Source organism: Sander lucioperca, chromosome 2, assembly GCF_008315115.2.
Source record: "Sander lucioperca isolate FBNREF2018 chromosome 2, SLUC_FBN_1.2, whole genome shotgun sequence".
NCBI lineage: Eukaryota > Metazoa > Chordata > Actinopteri > Perciformes > Percidae > Sander > Sander lucioperca.
The window spans coordinates 3835291-3856311 of NC_050174.1; the positions used below are offsets into that span (position 1 = coordinate 3835291).

At 39.3% G+C, this 21021-nt stretch overlaps 1 protein-coding gene across 1 annotated transcript; it reads left to right on the forward strand.

Moving 5' to 3' along the window:
• The first annotated feature begins 2017 nt into the window (after positions 1-2017).
• Positions 2018-19306, forward strand: LOC116054320. The gene is made up of 19 exons (XM_036009003.1): positions 2018-2162; positions 5571-5727; positions 5853-6004; positions 6171-6324; positions 6661-6853; positions 7077-7171; positions 7354-7540; positions 7878-7975; positions 8077-8230; positions 11179-11297; positions 12155-12322; positions 12475-12588; positions 12875-12927; positions 13229-13343; positions 14326-15568; positions 15683-15837; positions 16758-16827; positions 16946-17147; positions 17803-19306. Exons 2-19 carry the CDS (start codon positions 5583-5585, stop codon positions 18292-18294), a joined length of 3909 nt encoding a protein of 1302 aa, XP_035864896.1. The 5' UTR covers positions 2018-2162; positions 5571-5582; the 3' UTR covers positions 18295-19306.
• The last annotated feature ends 1715 nt before the right edge of the window (positions 19307-21021 follow it).

A 21021-nucleotide genomic window follows, 5' to 3' on the forward strand; every position in this document is an offset into this window, starting at 1 on the left:
GTTTCAATTATATCTGCTGTAAATGTTCTCTCCCTACGGTCTAAATGTTTTTTTCTAATCTGTCAGGTATGTAATTCTGGTTGACAATAAATCTCTTTAATTCTTGTTTTTTTGTTAAGATTGGCTTTACTTCCTCGTGGCATGCACTGTGACATGCTCCTAAGGTGGTGCTAAAGGACTTTAAGGATTAGAAAAAAAGGAATATAAAGGATAAAAAATAGAAATATATGTGAAAAAGTAAAATGTACACATTTCACAAGTGTTGAGGATTTGCTGAAGAGCGTACGCGAGACAAGGCCGAGGATATCCAGCAGTCAGAAGACAGAATTCTACATCCATGTGGCGTGGAAGAATAATGGCTATATAAGGCTATAAGGCTATATAATAATCTATATATCTCAGTATGTCAACAATTACTTCTATATTGCACCTTTTCTCAGCATTGAGAAGAGTCAATGGGTCTACCACAAAGAAAACCTTTTTATTATATAACACAGATTATTTGGGAGAACTCTGATACTACACCTCATTTGGTGGATGTATGTGTTTGATGTCCTGAATCCAACAATGTTACATTTCGCCTGCTAAATCAGTCTTTGTCTGCTTAATTAAAATGACCCTTCCTGCATAGATTATAAATCGGTGCATTTGTACTTTAATTTCCATTTGATTATGCTGAATGGATTGTCAATTTACATTTGCAAGGACTTCATCTGGCCCCAGCAGACATGTGGCAAGACTATGTTAGCTGCAGCCATGCATGTAAATAAGTGAAACAGAAGCCACTGCATGCATCTGTTTTTTTATGTGCTCCTCTCCCCCTTTGTCTCAAAAAAAGGTCACTTTATGGTTGAAACGAGACTAGTCTACAGTCATGCTAGCAGCTCTGTGAGGCTGAAGGTATAGTGCTGCTTTGAGCTAAATGCTAAAGTCAGCATGCTAACATGCTCACAATGATAATACTATCATGCTGATGTTTTGCAGGTGTAATGTTTACGTGTTCACTATCTTAGTTTAGCATGTTAGCTAATATTTTACATAAAGGGCCACCTTCCTAAATGCTTGTCCTGAAATGCTCTCCATAGATTGATTGAGTGTTGATGCAGCAGTCATTATTTTCCTCCATTAACCTAGATTTAAGAGGAAACAGTTACAACCAGCGCTTACACATAAAATTGACACATCTTCTCAGGTGTAGATCATTTAATGATGCTGTAATATAGATTTATTCCAACAATGTACACTAGCCCCAGTCCACACGATTTTGTGTACCTTTGTGGGGTTATTTTTCATGGTTTAGTTTGGACCCCTTAGTTCCAATTAAGGTCAATCCTAATGATACAGCACACAATGATGCTGCACGTATTTTAGACAACAGTGTGCTTCCAACTTTGTGGCAACGGTGTGGAGAAAGGTTCTTTCCTGTTGCACAAAGCCAGGTCGATAAAGAAATAGTTTCCATAGTTTGGTGTGGAAGAACTTGACCGGACTTTGACTGATTGCCCAACATCAGTGTCTGACCTCACGATTGCTCTTGTCTTGTGGCTAAATCTCTGCAGCCAGGTTCCAACATCGTGTGGAAAACCTTCTTAGAACTGGGAAGGTTGTAGTAGCAGATTATTCTTCACAGTTTAAGAATGATGTGTTCAAAAATCACGTGTGTAATGTGTCCACATATGTAGTATATATACAGATACACATTTCATGATGTCATGCTTCTTCCCTCACAACAATTATTGGAGGTTTAGCTTCACATTTTAATTCATTGAGCGTGTTTTATTATTTTTGCTTCTGTTTACTGTCTGAATAAATGAACAGAGTACACAATTAGTGGTTTTGTGCTTAATTACAGCTGTTGGCTTTGAATGAGAATGCTGTGTGTGTGTGTGTGTGTGTGTGTGTGTGTGTGTGTGTGCACGTGTGTGCATGTGCGCGTGCGCGTGCTTGCGTGCGTGTGTGAGTAAGTGAGTGAGTGAAGGGGAGGTGTAGATTGTCTAGCACATGCGTGTGGCTGTTGCTTGTTGTTCTCTCTCCCAGCTGGAAGCTTTGCAAATGCATCGGGAGTAAAAAGGTTGTCCACAGACTACAGACAAACAGAAACTGACTGAGGACGAATGGGCTGATTGCAAAGCAACACAGAAACAATCTTTGGACACATAAGAGTAAGTATCATTAGTCTTTCTTTGGAGTGGATAACAAAGTGTTGTAACAATTAACATCTTGTGAAATAGCATACAATGTTTAGTTTAGTAGTAGTCCATTGATCATTCTGTGTAGTGTGCTGTATTTATTCAGCTGTTAATATTTTTTTGTTTTCAACCATGCAAAGCATCCAAAAGCTCCTCTCATTTAGTTGCACGGAATGCACTTAATAGAAACCAGCACTGAATTTATATTTCTCTTGCTTATCTATTGAATGCATGCAAGCAGTATACCGTGCTTAATTCATTTTTGGTGCTGTGCTTAAACTGTAGTAGTAGTGTGGATAGACTAAAGACACTTCAAACCAATAGAAGCTAATAGTTTGCAAATGTTTTTCTGAGTACCCTTTATACAATAGAACTAAACAAAGAAAAGTAATTACCAGATGAGGTTTACAAGTAATAAAAGACAGAGTATTTCAAATATGTACTACTAACAAATACAAACCAAATAAATGACATAATAACTTGGAGAATAAATGCAATAGTGCCACATTTAAATGAAAATTGTGAAAACAAGACTAAATCAAACGCAAAACCTTCAATTAATTGTTTTTATGTCACTTGACCTCCATATTGAGAGAAAAAAATGAATGGAGATCTGCTTTTAAAGAATTAAAAATTGTTTCAGCTTTTCAGTTGAACAGTACTCTAATGATGGTGATGAGGTTCAGGTTATGGACGCTCAAACAGAAATTATATTTCCAGATGACTGACCACTTCATCTGAAGTGATACATTCAGCTCATTCACTGGAGCTGGAACCCATCTTAGTCGCGTTTACAGGCAACCACTTCCTTATAAGTACCTGCCAGAGACTGACCCAACAGTGACATTTTATTTTATTTTAATATTTCTGCATTATTTGAAGACTACAACAACTTTTGGAGAAATGCAACAACATGATAAGCATTACATTTTGTCCCAGTATCACACAGGACAATGCCATAGGCTGGATTGCATTCAGTGATGATACAAATTCAGCATCTCCACTCATTATTTTATACAATATGGTAAATAGACAATAATGAATATTATGCCTTTGACAATATTATGCCTTTGACAATTAAATACATTGTAAAATGATTTTGACAATTAAAGAAAGAGCATATGAGTCAGTATGTGGGCTAAAACATCGTAATGACATGCTAAACAGTGTAAATGATCTGTTGTGAGTCAAACAAATACACACCCACAGGCTCTTATGTGAGTATAACCAGCCACAAGCTAGATAGCTTTCAAGCATGTCATCACTGAAGGGAGTTTGGTTTAGCTATTTCCACTATTTATTTATTTTTACACCTATTTTCAAACCTGTAATTTATTTTGTCCTCTAAAAGAATAATATGCATAAAGGGGCCAGGTGACAATTATAACAATTTGGTGATATTTATGACTATAAACTTCAATATGCTATTTTGGGTATGATTGCTAGTAATATAATACAATTATAATCTAATTTAGAGATGGATGATATTGTCTAAGAACAAATCATATTGTTTGAAAAAAATCTGAAGTTTGTAACATCTAATTGTATTTAAGCTTTTAAGACCTTGCAGCGGAGACAACATTTAAGTTTTGACAACAGATTTCTACACAGTAAGTGAGTTTCCATCCACTTGTTTTTGTACGCATTTTCAATGCCGGAGTGGAAACACCAGAAATTCAAAAAATAAAAGTTAAATCATGTAGCAAACTTGCCATATTATCATGTTTTCTACATGGTTCTCCACAGTTTGAGGTTTGGTTGGCATTCTTTAGATTAATTATTTAGTGTCTCCAGCCATTTGTCTTAATGTGCTGAACTCCTGATATGTGCATAAGAGAATTTGCATTTTCTTTTGCTAATTTTCTGGAAATTTTAGTTAAAATGTGTGCCACATTTGGCTGATAATACAGTTTTTCCTGCTCTCTTTGCAGCGTTCACATTCTTGCAAAGCACACCAAGCCTTTTAACTTTCATCATTCACATTCAATTTTAACCCTTTCAATTTTAATCATAAATGAGCCTCTTCAGATCAAAATATGTCTTTGGCATGTTTCAGTATCTATAATATTTGCAAATTCAGAGTTGCATAGGCCTACGCAAAATTTGTGGCACATTCAAAACAATAAAGGATCAGCCCTTACACGGCCATATTGAGAATCATAAAAGCCTATGTGATCAGGCGGTAGCTTTCATTGCAGAGGACCAATAACTGATCTTCATAGTACAAAGCTTCTTTTCATGTCACTTTCATTGAGTGGAGGGCCACAGTGTGAGCTCTATAAATTGGCTGGGCCAATTCAAGAGACTAAAGCGGACAAAGCTGAGCTTGCTGCGGTGAAACAGACTCACAACCAAAATGGGAATGAAGCAAAGGGAAAAGGGAGGGGAAAGCATTAAGAGCAGAGAGAGGGAGAGCGAGCGAGAGAGAGAGAGAGAGAGAGAGCGAGCGTGTGAGAGAGAGAGAGCGGGATCATCTGCTGAATACACATTGTTAGAAACTGATCAAACTAAATCTATGCATATGGCAGCTTCAGTGGTGTTGTTGTATAAGATGTGGTAATACAGCGAGTGTTCATGAGAAAAAAAGAGGGATCAAGTCATATCATATCAGAATATCTAAAATTTTCACATATTTTCCCATCATGCTGCAGACTTAAAATCACTGGGTTAAAATGTTGGTAAATATAGCCAGTATGGTTGAAAACTGTTATTATCTACTACAGCTCGTGTAGTCACTACCTTTTACTGATTGTTGTGAATATGTGTATTGCAGTTCTAAATGTCAAATGCACATCTTTTTGTACAACTAAATTAATTTGTGACAGTTTTAATGTAAAACTTGTTGTTGTGTGTGTAACACTGGGTCAAAATAACCATATTAATACTGTACAATCAGAAATATGAAAAAAAATGCAACAGTGCTATATTTACCTAAATTGGCTCTATTTTGAACCCAGTAATATTTAGTATGTGAAAAATTATTCTGACCAAAATCACTTTGACTGCTTCCTGATAGAAGTATTTACATTGGGCTCACCTGGGTGTGTTGCTACAGTGCAGAGCTGATAAAAAACACTAACCCATCAAAACAATGCAACATGTCATTTTCAACATGATGCAACAGTTCTTCTTTGCATCTGTATCTCTGTGTACCTCTGTGTCTGATATGTAACCGTATGCATTAAATGGTTCATTACTTAGCCATGTAATGTTGTTATAGACATGCTCTGGGTGCTTTGGGGTTCATGTTTAGTTTTTTCAATTGCCTGATTATGATGAGACACTACAGAACTGTCAAAAAGCAAGTCCAGCAAGGGTTGAAATTGATCACATTTCGAATATAAACTCTGCCTTGTCTTTTATGTGTGCACATTTTCCCAGCTGACACCATGGATGATGCTGTATGGTGGTTTCCTCATGCCTCTCAGGGAGCTCTGCAGTAGTATGCATGTCTGTGTCTCCATCTGGAGGCTCCCACAGATGACTTCCCACCTCTGCTTACTCATCCTGCCGTGCTTGGCAGTCTCATCCCAAATGGGTGAGTCTAAGTACCTTTTTTTTTATTATAAGTTAGTCCGACCACTAAATGTTTGCTGTCCCTAAACATGCATAGTGCCAACAGAGTAATTCATAGTCCATTTCCTTTTATGCTGTGTGTTCCAGGTTTGGAGGATGTTTTCTTCAGTCCCCAGGACCAGACAGTCAGAGAAGGAGAGGGAGTTTTCTTCCAGTGTGTGTCAGGGGAAAGTTCACCTCCAGCGAGCATCACCTGGCTCAAAGATGGGACACTGGTCACAAAAGGGAGACACATTCAGGTGAGCACTGCTGCAGCTTTGGACTGATCAATTTAATGGATTTGAACAGCTTATTAGAAGGGCTCCGGATACTACTTCCCTGTAGGAAAGATTTCTTTTGTACCTTTTGACCCAGGCCAGATGTATTGATACCGTATGCTTCAAACTGTGTTGTTCACATGTTCAGGGTGAGTATGGAGGGGGTAACCAGAAGAAGATCTCAGGCACTCTGCATCTTTTCAACGTAACATTAGAGGATGATGGGATATACATTTGTGTCACACACAATCCTTCACTGAACATCAGCAAGAAGAGCAACCCAGCTAAACTAACTGTGCAGGGTGAGTTTTTTTATTTTTTTATTCTTACATTTGTCAAACCAGCAAATCCCTTAATTTCGGATTCATCAAAAATAAACACCAATGTCACTGAAAAATGTGTTTAATTCCTCTTTCTTCAAAGCAGTTACTGCACTATGGCAGATCACTAGTATCACAAAAAATGCTGCTTTAATTGAAAATATCTCTGAAAAACTAATTGGAAGCAAGAAAAATTATCCATTCCCAATGATGTTTTTTCTAGTTTTTTCAAAACCCAGTGCTACATTAAACAGCTTAAGTACATATATTTTCTGCAGTGGCATTAATATCTTAAAGCATTGTCAATCTACCTTGCAGGGGTCCCTAGAAGGCTGCAGATCATACAAGGCCCTAACAACATCACTGTTACTATAGGAACAGAGGTCTCCATGCACTGTGCTGTTCGTGGTTTCCCTGTTCCCAGCGTGCACTGGTTCAAAGACGGCTGCCTCCTGTCGAACTGCTCGGCCTCGTTCAGCCTCCAGAACAATGGACAGCTGCTCACATTCAGGTCCAACACTGAACGGGACAAGAGGAATATTAATCCTTTATTGTCAAATTGTAATAATGAACCAAGAACTAACACTGTAAAAATTATGCATATATTGCATTGGGTTTGATCAGGAATATGTTTTATATATCACGTTTGTAACAAGTTGTGATCCATGCTGTCTGGAGCCTTTATACTCCTGCCAGACAGAATTTAAAGTCTCATTTCTGGCTGTGTTCTCCAGGAACGTGACCAGGGAGGATGAGGGCTTGTATCACTGTGAAGCATCCAACCAGAAAGAGTCAATCAAGTCACAGCCAGCCTTCCTCCATCCAGCCGGTACTGTGTGCCAATGTCTGCAGTAAATAAATTGTTTAATGTCGCATTTTTAACAGTGAGTGAGTTTAAGTGAGTGACAGGACATGACCCTTGATGCTGGTGGTTTAATGGTGAAAAGTACATACACAGTAGGATCGGCACATGTACATTTACTGTAAGTGACGCACATGTTGTGTTTCCAGAGATGGACTGGAGTTTCGTCCAGCATCCTGTAAATCTGACAGTGAAGAGAGGAGAAAACGTTACAGTCACCTGCAGGCCTCCATACAGCAGACCAGCAGCACAGGTGTCCTGGTTTAAAAACAACCAACTTCTCACTCAGTCAGTTCATGAGACAGTGCTGCCCAATGGAGACCTCTTCCTCCATAGGTGTGTGTGTGTGTGTGTGTGTGTGTGTGTGTGTGTGCGTGTGTGTGTGTGTATGCATACATGTGTGTGTATGCATGTGTGTGTGCATGTGTGTGTGTATGTGTGTGTGTGTGTGTGTGTGTGTGTGTGTGTGTGTGTGTGTGTGTGTGTGTGTGTGTGTGTGTGTGTGTGTGTGTGTATGCATGTGTTTAAAGACACGTGTAGTTTGTACATTGGTGTACTGTAGTTGAGAGCATGACAATATGCAATATTGTTCCTAATAATAATATAAACTCATCACCACATTTCAGGCTTTCAAGGTTTCTACAAGCGCGTGTCTTGACTTTATTCTCTGCAGTGTCCAGGAGTATGACAGTGGGAGCTACTTCTGCAGGGCCTCCAACATCCACCTTCAAAGATTTATCACCTCTAGAAGAGCAACCCTGACTGTGCTGGGTATTAAATTACAATAGACCCACCATAATGTGTCACTGGACACTCAAACAGTTGCTTCATCTAATTGTATGATAAGAGTCATTTTTTTCTCTTCCTTGCAGCCCCTCCATCAGTGAAACTGTGGCCCCAGATGTTGACGGTGCCTATGGGTGCTCGGGTGGTGCTGGAGTGTCAGGTGTCCGGTCAACCTCTACCCTCCATCAGCTGGGTGAAGAGAGGCCACTCCAAGCAGACTGGAGGCAAGATCATTTTGGGGTACGTTAATGTGTTGTGACTTTATTGAAAAGGAAAGATTTTTCTTTTTTGGTGGAAGAAGTACTCAGATCCTTTACTTAAGTAAAGGTAATCCGAATTTCTACTTGAGTTAAAATACACAAGTATTACCATTAAAATGTACCTAAAAGTATTAAAAGACAAGGTACTTACTGTACAAAATAGTCCATTTCAGAGTGTTAGATTTTGGATCCTTCAAGGCCCCAAAAGATGTATGAAGGTAAATATGGTGCAAAAAGGGAGAGCTTGTAGAATACAATGTGAGAACTTGCAGAACAAAAAATCTGAACTTGTATGTTAAAATTTGCACTTGTAAAAAATGTTCACACACCTGTATTCTGAATGTGAAGTTACAGAAAAAATATTCACAAATGTGTAGATTGATATTTACATGAACACAATGACAGCTGCAAACTTATAATGCAACATTTACTCGTATACTTTTTTTTTACTCTGGTTCATTTTCCATCACAACCACAACTCAGTGATTACAACCTCTCGAATCTGTCACTGCAACTTCACATATGTGCTCTCTCGCATCACAAAGTGGCCAATCTGCGCACCTCGACTTTCACAACACTCTTGACGATACATTTGGTGCAAAACTAATTTGTACCTGTGGACTTAGGCTGTGGAGCTCTGAGCTAACAGAACGGGAAAAGCCTTCTTATATACAGTCTATGGGAAAAGCAGGGTTTCTATCGCCAGATGAGGGACAACTCTGTGCGGCTTATTTATGTAGCATGGAAACTTGGTGGAATAGCATGCTAGCGTTAGCTAACTAGCAGCCAGCCCGCTTCTGAATACCTTTTGTCTAAACATTTTTAACAGTCAAACTAAAACACTGGCGGTGAGCTCCACGGCCTGCAGCCGCAGACGGACCGTCATCAGTGGGTAACAGGTGCCAAGTTTCGCATCCCTGCCGAGAATTGCATCCACTAGGGAAAATAATGATTTTATAAGGCAATGTACTGTTTAAAAACTAGGCAATATAGTAAATCTCTCTGTCATGTTCATCAATAATGATTAGGATTTTAGAAGGTTTAGAGAGACATCAATGTTTTATCAGACTCTGTAGTAGCATTTCCTTGCTACTTAGATGCAATTTTCGGCAGCAATGAATTCTGCAGAAATTATTGTTTCTGCCCAAGCGGGTGCAATTCTTAGCAGGGATGCACAACATCAGCAAAGCAAGCTCTGGTCATGGCCGGGGGATGGGCCGCTGCTACCGAATGTGGGGCTCTCCGTGTCCCGCTGGAGCTCCGACTGCAGGTCGAGGTCGGCAGCGAAGCTTTCTGGCAAAAGCAGTGTTGCTACGCTGGTCGATCCCCACTGATGACGGTCCGTCTGCGGCTGCAGGCCGTGGAGCTCACCGCCAGTGTTTTAGTTTGACTGTTAAAAAGTGTTTAGATAATTAAAAGGTATTTATTTAGAAGCGGGCTGGCTGCTAGTTAGCAAGCTAACGCTAGCATTCTATTCCACCAAGCTTCCATGCTACATAAATAAGCCAGACAGAGTTGTCCCTCATCTGGCGATAGAAACCCTGCTTTTCCCATAGACTGTATATAAGAAGGCTTTTCCCGTTCTGTTATCTCAGAGCTCCACAGCCTAAGTCCACAGGTACAAATTAGTTTTGCACCAAATGTATCGTCAAGAGTGTTGTGAAAGTCGAGGTGCGCAGATTGGCCACTTTGTGATGCGAGAGAGCACATATGTGAAGTTGCAGTGACAGATTCCAGAGGTTGTAATCACTGAGTTGTGGTTGTGATGGTAAATGAACCAGAGTAAAAAAAAAAGTATACGAGTAAATGTTGCATTATAAGTTTGCAGCTGTCATTGTGTTCATGTAAATATCAATATACACATTTGTGAATATTTTTTTCTGTAACTTCACATTCAGAATACAGGTGTGTGAACATTTTCTACAAGTGCAAATTTCAACTTACAAGTTCAGATTTTTTTTACAAGCTCTCATGTTTTTTTTCTTTGTATGACTTCAAATTCAGATCACATGTGTGTGAATATTTTTTACAAGTGCAAATTTTATTTTTACAAGTGCAAATTAAATTTTTACAAGTGCAAATTTTAACATACAAGTTCAGATTTTTTGTTCTGCAAGTTCTCACATTGTATTCTACAAGCTCTCCCTTTTTGCACCATATTTACCTTCATAAAGATGTTATATATTTTTTTATCTTATGCACACAACATAATAATTTGTACACACAAGTTATTATCATGTAATACAAGATTTAAAAAAACTAGGTGTGGAGCAATTATCATTATTATAAGGACATGGGTCTAATAAGCAACACAACTGAAAACACCTGAGGGTATGTGGTAAAATCAAAGTAACTACAGCTGTAAAAATAAATGTGGTGTACAAAGTACAATATTTCCCTCTGAAATGTAGTGGAGTGGAAGTACAAAGTAATATAACTTGGATATACTTAAGTAAAGTACAAGTACCTACAATAGGTTTATCTACATCCTATCATTACTAGTGAAACAGTTGTACATTTTTACTCCCCAACTTGCACATGAAGTTTATCTATATCTATTGAAACAGTTGTACATTTTATTTCCAAATTGTATATATTTTAAATATTGCTCGTGTAGTATTCTATTATTATTTCATGTATACTGTTTCCTATTATTTAATGTATACTCTGTATGTGTGCTGTGTGTCTGATATTTTGCTGCTGCAACACCGTTATTTCCCATTTTTTGGGATCAATAAAAATCTATCTGTCTATCTATCTATCTATCTATCTATCTATCTATCTATCTATCTATCTATCTACCTACCTACCTCACAATTGTATTTAATTACAATACTTGACCACCACTGTTGCTGCACTAGCAAAACCACATGAAGTACATCAACAACTGCCTTGTAGTATATGACCATTTACATCTTTCTCATACAGATTGAGAAATGCCACGCTCTACATCCACTCAGCCAGGAGCTATGATGAGGGAGTGTATGCGTGCGAGGCCTCCAACACTCTGGGCCACAGCCATAAGACAGCAATGCTGAGAGTTGCTGGTAATTTTTACATAAACTTAAGTGCAATGTAAGGTACTAACTATATCTCAAATCAATAATTAAGGTCCAGGTGAAGTCTGAAGAACTGACTTTTATGGCATAAACACCTGAAGTAAGATTCAAGTTATTGAGAAACCATTACAGTTCTCACTTTAAATCTTGTGGTGAACACTTTGAGTGTGAGGAACATTCACTGTTTAAGGCACAATTCAATGCATAGAATTCATTGCTACTCAACAAAGTCTGTATTCAACTACAAATTGTAAACACATAGCTTTATTGGCTTCAATTGGAACGCAGACCACATGGACTCAACCATGATATGATGTTGGAGGCAGAAAGATGCTGTACTGTCAATCGTCAATTTTCATTATACTTCAAGTGTTGGCTAAGAAACCTGAAGTGGGATTTTGCATTATACAGGTTTTAGAATATATATATAAAGCAGTATTATTTTTATAGAGGAAAATTTAGCCCCTTTAGGGAATTTTGATAGAGGAACATCTGTTCTATAGTCTTTGTGGGAGCAAAATAAGCCAAATATATTGCATTTCTCCATTGTATACAACATTGGACCTTACAGACCTTTTAAAAAGACAATGTGACATTGTATTAAAGTGCATTTTGTGCACAAAACAATGGTCAAATTGTACAAAATTGTATTTAATTGTACAAAATGCTTGCCACATGTCATAGAAGTTTATTATATTGCTCAAATTGGTACAATAGTGATATAATTGTGTTTAAATGATGCCAATTTCATTTTCTTGATCTTATGGCACATAAAGGGGAAGTGAGGATGCCTTTTTTTCATACAATGCAAAATATGACTAAATTTTCCTCTTTCCTCGTCTCAGTGAGTCCCATCATAGTGACCGTTGTAGGTCAAGTGAGCTGCAGGATCGGGGCTTCAACGGTCCTGCCCTGCAGGGCTGTAGGGCTTCAGCCCATCACATATACCTGGACCAGGGGCAGAGCAGAGACACAGTCCCCCATCAGTCCCACTGAGCACAGACACATTGACGGTGAGTCCAAAGTGTGATTGGAGCTGTTTATTTTCATTAGGTTTTTCACTAGGTTCTCATTAGAAGTTGTTTTCAGCAGCAAACATGAACTTTATTCTACCAATACTTAAACTAGATGTGATTTATGACTTGATATCTAATGGTCTGTGCAGAAGATGGAGCGCTGCATATTTCCAGTGTGCAGTATTCTGACGTAGGGGAATATTATTGTACTGCTGAGAACCGAGCAGGACGACATCAGAGACGTAGCATCCTCACTGTCACAGGTATGTCGACATCTGCTTATCATTTCACTATTATTTCGTCTTTAATTGCAGAGTAAAAAATACTTCATATTACTAAAAATTGACATGCACATATATTGTCTTATTATCACAGTATAATCAGAGTGGGTGTGTTAGTGTGCGTGCTGTCATTACATGAGGTATTTTTACATGTACTTTGAGGTGTACACTTACAGTACATAGTTATACAACAAGATGCTTTCTTGACCCCATATGCACAAGTTTCTTTTTCTTGCTAATTGTCTTTCATGCTGTCCTCTGTCCTAAGCTGAACATCGTCCAGCTGTTAGAGGCAAGCAGACAAGACTGGTTTTGTCTGCTGTGAGTAATGACGTTGTAAAAAATCTCTGCTGTGGCTTATGTGGTGACACTGTTTTGGCTTCCAAATCAGTGTGCACTCCATGTTGGGTTTTCTTGTGCTGTCTCTGTCCAGACGCTGTAAATTATTCTTGATTGTGCACTCTTTACATGTGGTGACTTTCCATTGTCAATGGGTAACATCACTGCTCTGATATTTGTGGCCTCTCACATGCGTATTACTTGTTTCGTAGCTCAGTTCATTTCTGATTGTGTCAAATGTTACATCTGTCCTGAAATTAAGAGTCTTTTTCTTATTTTCTAGAGCACTGACACTAGCAAAGATCTGCCAGTGTCCCAATCCAGTGACTCTATGGCTGAGCAACACCTTGAGACAACACATCATCCACATGTTCAGGCGCAGAATAAGGAGGCCACATGTATGTACTTTAAAAAAAACCTTCTATAGGGTATGATAACTTTATACTCATCAGAGTAATTGCCAATATCTTGTAAAAACATCACTAAAAATAGGTACAACTTGGCAACAACAGCGAAAAGTGAGATGTGGTATATTGACAACCTATAACATTCTATACACTTTGTTTTAAGAGTTGGTATAAGGAGGATGCATGAACTTTACTCTACATTTACTGAGAACATCTGGAAATTGTTAACATGAGTAGGGGTCCCCCCAAGACAGAAGATACCTTTTTTGGAGTTGTGCCAGATAACAGGCATCGATTGGTCAGTTATCCATCCAATGGTATACTTACAAAATTACGTCCTATGTTGATACAATGCATAGGATATATACGTTGTTCACACAAAGAAAAGTTAGAACGATTTTTGGAAGAATTTGGGTTGGTCGTTCTCCAAGCTCTCTGCAGGAGTTTGTAAAATTGATGCTGAATCTTTGTTTGTAACAAACCTTTTTATAATCAAGAACAGTGTCGGCGGATTCCTCTTCATACAGCATCACAGCATTACTATTTAAGACACCACAGAGACAATCATACAGGCTGAAAACAAAGCCCCCGGGTAATTCAACTTTATTTTGAGGAGAAAAGCCAACGGTAAAATTGCCACTTAAACTGTCTCGATCAGCTGCTACGACCTGCAAGGCGAGGATCAAGCCAAGGGCATCTGGGGTAGCCGAGCAAGCACTACCGTTAGCAAGCTAACATGCTAAAACAACTATTGCCTGTGTAAGCTAAGGGTTTGTAAGCGACATTTCAAGTGCACTCACTTGAAAGCTAATCGGGCAACACTGTTGGCTTGTTTACAACCTGATAACTCTCTACAAACTGCTCTGTTTGTTGTACATTTAGCAATGTTGCTGAGCCGTTGCTTTGGTGAGTTTAATGTTACAGCAATAAAACCAATTTTCCTGTAAATAACAAATTTTTCGACTATTTCCAGGCTCCTTATCACACTGTGATGAAACAACTAACAGTGCGACCACATTGTCTACATTTTCAAGAGGAGCAGTGGCTGAGCTAAAGATGCCACAACAATCACTTGGCTATCTTTTACATCACCGCCTGAATCAGCCAACAACCAATCCAACTCAGCCATTAGTCACACAGATGCAGCCTCCTATGTTACCACCTCCTCCACACCCGAACTTCCAGTCAGTAGATCTCCACTCACAGCTGCCACTGACTAGTGATCCTCTTATGATTTCAGACAGTGAAACACTGATAACACACAGCCAGACATCAGTAGTCACCAGTGAAGTTTTGGGTTCAACCCTTCAGTATCTACTCAGTGAAAGTCAATCCCATTTGACATTAACATCATCACGTACAAAATTGCAGTCATCAAATCAAGTCAGTGACGAATTGTTGATAGAGTATCATTCTCAGGGCTCTAACGTCCGTGCTGTGTCTTTAGCCGGTCAAATCAAAGAACCCTTCACTGAGACGTCAAAGCCTCCAGTGGTTGGACCCTTTGGCTTTCTCAAGTTGGATTTGTATTCAATCACCCAGTCTTCTGCTTCACAAGCTGAATTGCACCAAACTCAAACTAACCAACTGGTTACACAAAGTCAATTTTACCAATCCTACCGTGAGCCAACCTCAACCCAGATTTCTCAAACCAAACTTGAGCACCAAGGTCAACGTCTCCACCAGAAAACACATCTGCAGCTTTCACCAACCATCTCACAAATAACTAAATCTGATCCTCCACAATCATTTACTCAAAGTCTTTTTCCGAAGTTCCATCTTGAGCTATCAAAAATCCCACATGATCTGCCTTTTACACAACCTCCACCTTCTCCAGTCACAAAGCCTCAACAATCACAAACTCACAGTCAACCTTTCCCCGCAAAACCAACTTTAACCATATCTTCATCTCCAACACAACATCCACTGCTCCACTCACAAGCTCCCCTACCACAGACAGAAACTTTTCCGTTTCAACACAGAGACCCTCTTCAAATCCAGCCTTCAATCTCAACCATACATCAGACATCCGATCCTTCAACGCTATACCCTGAGATTCCTGTTGTCCATCAGGTCAATGTGTCCGATCAGGTACAGCCAAATACTAGCCAGCAAGGTGACCCAGTTCAGTCAGATAAATCATCCAATGACACAGAGCTTACAGAGTGGCTGAAGAGGAACACCTCCCAATCCCCTATGACCAGCAATAATCCCAGGTAGGTCAAAATAAAATATGGTGGAGTGATAGATATTGTGAAGATGGAGTTTGTACAGTGTCAACAAAAGAAAGCATAACCGATTTGACTTTAGTTTTGTCTTCTACACTTCAGAGTAACGCAGCAGTCTCCATCATGGTTGCCTGTGCTGGAGAAACATGACATTCCCATCGTGGTGGGAGTGGGTGTATCTCTGGCCTTCATCTTCATCACTGTTACCTTCTATTCAGTGGTCCAGAAGAACGAACTTGCAACAACAAGCAGAGCAGGTCAGAGATCCTCAGCCGCATCAATTGTCAGCACAACTATTTCACATTCTGAGCATGGTAAACTTCAGAAAATCCTTATTCTTCAAGCATTGTTTTGACATTTTAGGTAATATGCTTATTCGCATTAGGGCGGAGAGTTAGATAAGACAATTAAACCACTCTTATGTCTGTTTGTAAAGTGGAACCTCACAGGTTTTAGAAATCAAAGTGTGTTTACAGCTTTTGAGGAATACTACTGCATATTTGAAAGAAAAGTTGTATAAAGTATTTTGTTGCTCCAGATAACTAAAAAAAGACTATGAGTTCGAAAATCTGGGTGTGTGGAGAAAAAAAGAAGTGAGCTCACCAGAACTATGTAGCCCTCTCCTCATATTTGCTTGAGGCTAGCTGCTTGAGGGATTAGCTGTTCACTAGCATAACACTCCATAATGGCAGAACTGTTGGCTGTTTGTGCCTTGTGGTTAATTTAGGCGCCAGGTTTCTGTTGCATCAATTTTTATTCTTTTTTTTAACTGTCCATAGTGAGTCCAACAATGTTATACTAGATGCATTGCTAAATTGGTGGAGTGTTCCTTTAAATATAAGGCTACAGTTAGCTAAGCTTAGCACAAAGACTAGAAACAGGAGGAAACATCTAGCCTGGCTCTGTCCTAAATTTGCCTATTAGCCCCACTAATGCTCACTAATTAAAAGGTTATTTTTTTTAAAAAGTGTTTACTGTAATTCATGTGCCCCCTTGTTTCCAGTCTATGTGTCAAGCTACGACTAAACCAGCTGCTCGCAGTAGCTTCACATTTAATATTATATTATTATTATTTAAGATATGCGAGTGGTGTCAATCTTCTCTCTACCAGAAAGCGAAAAAAGCATATTTACCAAAATGTCAAACTATCCCTTTAAAATGTAAATGTCCTTGACAGTTCAGAGGAATCTAGGGGTCCCCATACGACACACTGAACATCGAGCTGCAGGACGTACATACGAAAACAGGTAAATACACTATTATACAGGACCAAAAAATTGCATGAGATGATGCCTTGCAAGTTTTTTTCCATTTTGCCTCTTTGTAAAAGATGCAAGAAACCAAAGTGCTGTGTTTCTTGCATAGAGCCTTTGAAGACGATGACTGTGTGGCGGTGATTGAGCAGAGCCCCAACACATCAGACACCCGAGCCCGACCTCCAGGACCGAGCCTGGTCACGGTGCAGATAGAGCCTACATTTGAGGATCTTCCGGAGGACACACGGCCCGCTCTAGACGATCACTTAGTCACTGTAGAGACTTATCCTGAGCCCATTCTTGACACAAAGGTTTGATAACACAGAAACACATGACATGACTGGGTGAAAGATGTGTCCAGGGATATTTTTTGTCTGAATTTACAGGGAATTTTGGTTCTCTGGACATGAGCAAATTAAACTAAGAAGGTAGCACTGTGGTAGCAAAGAAAAAGAAATCTGATAAATCAACTGACATCAACCGTCAATTGAGTCAGCGTCAGTTGGGGTTGAAGACTGCGAGTTGAAAATAAAATAAAATCTGGGGGTTAGAAAGAAGTGAGCTGACTAATTTAGCCACTCGCTATCTCTGCATGAGGCTAGTGGCTTGGGGCTACATTAACTGTTCTTAGAATAACACCCAAATCTACAACCAACATATACATAGGTGCCAGATTAGGAAGAATAAGAAGAATAAAGGCAATACAAATGATGATACTTTTGGTTATGCTGCAATGATTTTTATACATTTTTGTTTTAACTGCCCATCGTTAGTCTGAATGTTATACAAGTGGAATGCTAAATTGGATGAGCCACTTTTCCCCAACATTTTTGTTTTCTGATGTGTAATTAGAATTACAAACCACTGATGACCATTACCATGATGCCACCAGTCTTGTTACCCTTTATTTTATCAAATCAGATACATGATCATTAAGTTTTCATTATTATCATTACACTATTTCAGATTGATCCCTCTCTGGAGGAGGAGAAGGGCTGCAGCTTGTCGCAGCCCAGCATCCAGCTGCAGTGTGCTGAGGATTGGACCAGTAACAGAGGAGACAACTGCAGCCAATGCCAGGATGCCTTGCCTCCCCCATCATCCTTACCCTCCCGTTCACCTTCTCCCTCTCCACCATCTAGACGTGAGGAGGGCCTGCGCTCCTCGTTAACCCTGCAAAGTGCTGAGGCATGTGTAGCACCCATCCACCACAGCCTCACCATCTCACACGGCATCCCTCCCCTGCTCCTTTCTCACCATGTCTCCTTGGGCCTTACTACGGTGGCAGTGGATGTCCACTTTTACCCAGGAACCACTGCTTCAATGGCAGTAGGCACTAGCACTCATATCAATTCAGTCTCTAATTCCACTTCAGTGACTGCACCTGTGTTCAGTCCCCCGTTAGTTAATAGTCAGGAAAATGACCAATCAGCTGCCAGATTTCATCAGTGTAAGTAGCAACAGATCATCAAGTCCAAGACATCCTCATATACTGTAACCAACCCGAGTTCAAGATAAGCCATCAAAAATATTTTGATATGAAAAATGATTTATATGATGATATAATAACTGAACAATTAGCACAGAATGAGAACTTGTAAAATGTATATTTTATTTACTGTGTCTTTAAGTATGGGGTTAGAGCCTGGAGGTGATTAGTTTAGCATAAAGACTGGAGGCAGGGGGAAACAGCTAGCCTGGCTCTGTCAAATGTACCTACCAACTCATTTTAAACTCACTAATAAACAGTATTGTGCATGAACGCACTAAAAGAGTGTTCATTGAATGTGCTCATTTTGGTGAACGCTAATCTGAACGTATCAGTTTGCAACTAATAAATGTGATTTGAGTCGTTCACTCCAGCAACAGTTAACAACGCTCACATACTGTTTTACTGTTCCACCGGCAGGCTCGATGTTTCTACCTGCCTTCAGTCGTAATGCTAAGCTAGGCTAACTGCCTCCTGACTTCAGCAACATGCAGACATGAGTGGTGTTGATGTTGAACTATTTCTAACATATTCTGTATTAGCATCCACATCTTTCTGTGAATGTTTATTCCATAGCTTTAGTACATCACTTTCTGTACTACTCCGTGTGGTTACATTATTTATTGTCATGTTATACAGTTTGACTGTAGTGCAGGTTACTTCTGAATACAACTACTAGTCTTGCGTTCTACTTTTTCTTAATTTTTTTTTTTTAATTTTTATTAATTATATAGGAATCACATGTTTCACTCTGATTCATATTGTGTTATTGGTTATTAGTTAGTTCAAGTAAGCCTACAGTAAGACTTAAATATGTTGTACAGTGTTGACTTTGTTAGTGAAACCTCTAAGGATACTTTACTTTGTCACAAAATACTGCTTTTTTTGTTTCAGTGACCATGCCAATTTTCTTATATCAAGCTACTTGACTGTTAACACCTAAAACCAAAGGAGAATAAGAGGGGCTGGATCAATAAACATTAAGACAATACTACCAAAGTCTTTAGTGATATTTTTGCATGTAATACAGACATGGTCTGTGAACCTTATTTTTGACAAGTATGCCTTCATGTGAAAAATAGAAGTTGGTGCACCTTATCAAAAGCTCTAACTATAACCATGTTATCCAAAGCTCTTCACTCCACATCATGTCTCAGTGTGTACTCAGTAATCTGTTTACATGGTAGACAAGCAGGCTTCTAGAAACACTACTGCTATTGTTTTGCCACGTCTTCTCAGGTTGCTGGTGACCAATCTCCACCCATTTTAAACAATCATCAAGATTTACGCTGTGCCATGTGCAACTGAACTAAAAAGAGAGTCAGGCATATGTTCAAGAGATTCAAGGTTTATTCTTAAAATTGGAGACAGCAGAAAAATCCTATATGTAATATAATAAAACGCTCCAGAAAAGCAAAGAAGGACCTTGTGTTGGAACTACTGTGTTGTTTATTATTTACACATTTTACATTAACACATTTTTAAACACATGTTTTATGACATTGCTTACAATAGTAGTACTGCACACACAAATAATATCACATTCAAAGGAAGGTGTGCTTCACCAGACTGAGGTCTGTCTGTACAGCTGATTAAGTCTCTTGACTAAGTGTTAAAAGAATTAAAAAACAAACTTTCCATCTCCTGTCACCTGGATGATTGAGAGTCTTCACGTTCCAGTCCATTTAATATATACAGCCCAGTACAAATCACAAATTTACAACCTGTACATCACACGACACCCTCTGTCCTTTGCCCCTTGACTCGGATGAGGAAAAACTCCTACAAAAAATTCCCTTCACTTCCCCTAACAGGGAAAAATAGAAGAAACCTCTGGAAGAACAACAGAGGAGGGATCCCTCTTCCAGACAGTTGTCTAAAGTCCGGAAGGACACACAGGAAATAGACAATGGTGGAAAGTAACTAAGTACAATTTTTAGGTACTTGTACTTTAGTTTACTTGACTATTTCTATTTTATGCTACTTTATACTTATACTCCACTACATAGATTAAGAATTAGAATTGAATGTATGACTTCTTCTTGTAACGGAGCATGTCTACACTGTAATATTGCTACTTTTACTTAAGTAAAAGTTCTGAGTACTTCTTACACCACTGGAAATAGATGTCGTGTATACCAAAAAATTAGGGTTTTACTGTGAACTGAGGTGGGCTGAATTCTGGTTGTGGGTTACCTTGTGCATAGCTGAGCCTCTCATATCTGATTTGGAGGGCACTGTGAGTTTTAAGCAGTTCATGATAGTCAGAATTAATGTCGCTGTGCCTCCTCCCCACATGTGTATATTTCTGTTGCAGGTGTTGTAGAGTCTTTGCGCTCTCATCCAGGGCAGTTTTTGGCTGGTTGAGCCTGAGCTCAGTGTCACTGACGTGTCTGTACTGATAGTTTGACTCTGCCAGCTATTGTTCCTGAAGCCTGGCATAGCTGTCGTGAGCTTTCTGCAGAGCCACGGCCAATTTCTGCTTCTCCTCCATTGTTTCAATCTGCTTTGTCAAAGCCTCCTTGAGCTCCACACGGTGCCTCTCACACCTGGTCCATACTTTTTCAAGAGCAGAGGTGATCTGATCAACTCTTTGCTGCAACTCTGGGTTTCGTTTCTGGTTCTGTTTTAAGGCATCTTCAAGTTCTGCCTGTCTTGCCTTGCTGTCTGACAGCTGTTCTTTGAACCCATCTACC